The sequence below is a fragment of the Phaseolus vulgaris genome, chromosome 2, assembly GCF_051622355.1.
Source record: "Phaseolus vulgaris cultivar YP4 chromosome 2, ASM5162235v1, whole genome shotgun sequence".
Lineage (NCBI taxonomy): Eukaryota > Viridiplantae > Streptophyta > Magnoliopsida > Fabales > Fabaceae > Phaseolus > Phaseolus vulgaris.
In genome coordinates this window covers 408,989-413,564 of record NC_143499.1, presented here as the reverse complement: position 1 = coordinate 413,564, position 4,576 = coordinate 408,989, and the positions used below count along the sequence as shown (strand labels likewise).

The 4,576-nt window shown below is 33.0% G+C and overlaps 1 protein-coding gene across 2 annotated transcripts; it reads right to left on the bottom strand.

Annotated features, from left to right (window-relative positions):
• Positions 1 to 1,181: 1,181 nt before the first annotated feature.
• On the bottom strand, positions 1,182 to 3,351 carry LOC137809957 (BOI-related E3 ubiquitin-protein ligase 1). Of its 2 annotated transcripts, none has more exons than XM_068611024.2 (4): positions 2,644 to 3,351; positions 2,478 to 2,566; positions 2,090 to 2,400; positions 1,182 to 1,931 (listed from the first exon to the last, which is right to left on the bottom strand). In XM_068611024.2, the coding sequence occupies exons 1-4, from the start codon at positions 2,691 to 2,693 to the stop codon at positions 1,428 to 1,430; spliced, it is 954 nt and encodes a 317-aa protein (XP_068467125.2). In that variant the 5' UTR covers positions 2,694 to 3,351; the 3' UTR covers positions 1,182 to 1,427. The 2 variants fall into 2 exon arrangements, with proteins under 2 accessions (XP_068467125.2, XP_068467126.2); XM_068611025.2 differs by having other exon boundaries at positions 2,478 to 2,563; positions 2,644 to 2,906.
• Positions 3,352 to 4,576: the final 1,225 nt, after the last annotated feature.

The following is a 4,576-nucleotide window of genomic DNA, read 5'->3' as shown; positions in this document are numbered from 1 at the left end:
TGTTGGAAAGTAAGTTTGATTTTTTTGAATTACATATTTTTCCCTTTAAACTACACAATTTATTGTCTCTCTTCTTCTATGGTTTTGCAATTTTCTTTTCATGTTCAACTTTTTCCTTTTCTTTCGGCTCATATGCAACCAAGAGATATTTCATACAATTATTGTACTATTTTATATACTTTTTCTTTTATGTAAGAGAAGAAATATATAAATTTAAAAAACTTGGATGTTGTTTAAATTATTGAAATTTTAAAAAAATACAATTTTATGGAGTCGCTTTGTTACCACTAAATAACTTTTGATCTTAACTAATTGCAGAGCAAGAAAGTACAATTACATGCACTGTTAAAGCCTCTTTATATTGTGGTCTATGGTACCAAGTAACCATGTCATCGTGCTCAGAAAAAAAAAATTGCATTTAAAGTTAAGAAAATGGTTGGCAGAGGTCATGACAAGAAAGTGGTCGTGTCCCATGTGGCCATTCCAAAATTCAGGGTGGTTGTGCAGGGGAAAGTGGAAGAGTTGAAATAAAAATAGATTTCAAGATGGTAAGAAAAATACGAAGAAAAACTTAATTTTGATTTATTATTGATATAAATTTGTGATTCATTCTACTACGCATTTAGGGTCATTTAAAGCATGTATTAACAAATTTCAATAATACTATACATAATTTAAATAAACTCCCAAAAAGGGAGAAAATTGAAAGATTAAAATTGTTTAAAGTGAGAAAAAGATATGTAATGTGTTCCAGCCGACAGTGGAGTCCATGAATTGGTTCCCTTCCCACAACCAAAACCATATCCCATAATTCAATTCAATTTGTGTGCCCTTGTAAATTCAAACACTATTTGCCCAACCAATGTTCTTCACTTTTCATTCACTGTTCAAATCAAACCAAATTTCAAATTATTCGTGGCATGGATGCCAAATTAACCAAACTTTTTCTAATTATGCAAGATTCTGACATCCAAATGGAGACAACAGCACCTTGACACTCTGAGTTTGGAAAGGCATCACATTCAAAGTATTTATCCAATAAATGTATTTATTGGATACTATTTCTATAAAAAAAAAAAAACAATAATAACCACGTGCCCATCATGTACATCACCTACGGAATTAAATTAACTGTGCTCTTGAGAAGAAATATAAAACTCAAGGAGGGTTAAAAAGTTAAATAAAAAATAAAAAATGAGTCACCCTGCCTTCTCAATTCTGTTCTCAATCATGTACAACAAGAAAGAAAGAAAAAAAAATTCCCCTTGGATTCATTAAAAAGATAGGAACTAGAGAAAGAGAGGAAAAAAAACATTTTATTTGATTTTATTTTTATTATTATTACTATTATTATTATTATTGTTTAATAAGATATTGATTTGGGTGTGTTTAGTTTTGAAGGAGAGGCATGTGAATTGGTACTAAAATTAAGATAGATAGACTTGAACGGTTGAATTTTTAACGGTGAGACAAACGGGACATGCCCGAAAATGTGTGTTGCACTGAGCGCAGATGCATAGGTGGCGACACGGCAAAACCACCACCGTAGCCACCCGTTTAGCGCACCCTCTGCATTTCGGACCAATTCGCTCCGGGTCAACATATGCTGACTCAGCATCCTCCGCCTCGCCCCCGGCACATGACAGCCCTCCCGCCGCGCCGTCCTCGCCGCCGCTCATAATGGCCTGCTGCAGCTGCGCCTGCAACGACACCGCCGTCGCTTCCTGCGCCTTCGCCTTGGCCTGCCAAAGCTGGGTCTCCAAGCCAAGCTGCGCCGCGCGTGCCTCCAACTCCGCGTTGCGCCTCGTCGCCTTCTCTACCTCCGCTTCCTTCTCCCTCAGCCGCCGCAACACTGATTCCTCCGCTGCCCTTAGCAGCGTCCGATAATGTCTCCCTCTCTTCTCCGCTAATGCCCGCCGCAATTGCTCGCCCTGCACAATTCATCGCTACTCTCAAACTAATATATTTTTCTAACTCTGCCAATAAAAATCGAAACGTTGGTTTACCAAAAAAAACAGGTCTTTGATTAAACCCAAACTCCATTCTTGATAACACAAGTGCAGCATAGAAATTTAAAAAGGAAAGGTACCTGGGCTTGAAGGAATTGGTCAATTTCGTCATGCTGTTGTTTGATTTGCGAGGTCAAACCATCCGATAATAGAGATAGGAAAGAAGAGGAGTGACACCCATGTTGTTGTTGTTGGTGATGATGTAGTTGTTGTCTTTGCTGTTGGTCACCAAAGGATAACCCCAGCCCCGTGGAGACTACATTTTGATTATGAAGTTGAGTGAGTTCTATGAGCTGCGGTGATTGTGATTGTAAAGAGAACGAATTCACAAGGTTTGGCCCAATGGCCTTAGCTCCTGTTCCTTCTCTTCCTCTCTTTCGAGAATTACTATCTGTTTCATCAATAATTCAAATTGGTTATCCCAATAGGCTAAAAAGGTCGTGCACTCATCTGGGACACAGAAAGTACCTCCGTTGTTGAACAACATAGGAGATTGATTATGATCAAGGAGTTCTCCCGGCAAAGAATAGTCATGCGGTTCTTTTCCACTTTTGCTGCTGCAATTTGCATATAGATGGTTATGTTGTGGAAAAGAAGGTGGATTGAAAAATTGAATGGAAAAGAAGAGGCATACCTGCAGTTTAGGAAGAGTACATTGGAGGGGTATTGAGCTTGAACAGCCATGAAGGTGAAGGGGAGAGGAAAAAGGCAATAATAATGAGAAAGAGAGAAATAAAGATGGGAACAGCTGGAAGAAAAATGGAAGAAAGAAGCAAAGGCAACAGCAGAAGCAGGAGATTTAAGTTTGAAGAGTGGTGGTAGTAGAAAGAGGTGGGGAAGCGATAGATGCGTTTGAAGCGAAACAGTCCAATAAAACACCTTATTATGCTGCCTACCCTTTCTTTCTCTTTTTTCTTTCTCTCCTTTCCTATTATTACTTTCCTAATGCCAAAATTATTTTAATATCATATACCAAATTTAGTCCCTTTTTTTTTATTTCCTCAACAATAATTAACCATTGATAACAAAAATTACTAATAATAACACCACTAATATGCGTGGTTACTGTGTGAATGAAGGAGTCCTTGGTGCTGTTATCATTGTAAGGGTCACCACTGCAGGTTTCTGCCTCTGGAAAATTCTTTGCACATGTCTCCCTTTGCTTTCTTCACAACCTTCTACTTTCTTCTTTTTGCCTAAAAACACTAACTGCATCAAATCTTTTCATATTCATCACATCAAAATAAGTATATGCTTAAGCTAAACTTCTGGTTACTCCTCTTTTCCGTTTCATTTTGAGAGGTGACGGAACTCTTCAAAATACATGCCACACGCTCGTTTCAAACAACATATCTTTCCATTTTTACTATTTATGGACAATTACTTCCACCTTTATTATTATTCTTTATATTAACCCAGTAATTATAGTATACTTTAAGAACATCTTTTTTATTTATCTATAAGATTTGTTTCTTTATATGACTCTATAAGATTTTGTATTTATTTTAATGTTTATAAAAAATCAAATAACCAAATGGTTATTAAGAAGTTTTACATCATACTGGATACATAATTGACTTTTTTTATGATTTTGATGTGCGTGTATTGTATATGTGTAAATTGCAGACAAATAACTTTAGTCTTGTAACTTTCTTTGATCAAATCACATTCTTTTCTGTAAGATTTTTTTCTTCATTCAAATAAAAAAAAAAATCTTCTCCCTTGTCTTTAATACATCAAGATTTTCTTTATTTCTTATTTAACCAATTTGCTTTTCGTTGGTTAAAATATATAATTTATATATTTTAATTTATTTAACCAGTCATTTTTAACAGGTTGTTGTGTTACATATTTCACGTTACAAATTTCACATCTACTAGAAATATTTTGATAAAAATAAATTTGCTATAAGTATAACGTTGATCAATTTATATGTAGGTCTTCTAAATATAAAATAAATATAAATATAAATATAAATATAAAAATAAAAAAAAAGTTAGTGAAGAAAACTAAATTTTTTAACTTAAGGATATCATTAATATATATATATATATATATTTATATATATATATATATATATTTATATATATATATATATATATTTATATATATATTGAAATTATTTTCTTAGAAATTGATGATAAACCGTTCAAAATATTATTAACTTTTTTAAAATTTAATTTTATTAATTCAATCTTAAAAACATTTCACATAGGACGATTTCAAACATTCAAAACTAACATTTCAAATTTGTCTCATCCTTTAAAAAATTCACTTACAAATTGCAATTAATGTTTATAAGTTTAAGTGGTATCAAATCAGAGTATTTAAGTTATTTTTTAGTTAGAGTTAAGTTGTACTTGTAAGAAGATTTTCCTTAAATTATTTTGAGGTAAAATCCTAAATACTAGAAAACAAATTCCTAAAATGAAAAAACTTTTATTACTACAAATAATTTTTTTAGGGTAAAAACTTGAAGTGATAGGAAAAAAACTCATTTTTAACTCTATTAAACCCTTAACTAATTTTACTTATCTTTAGTTCTTCTAAAATTAATCTCTAATTAA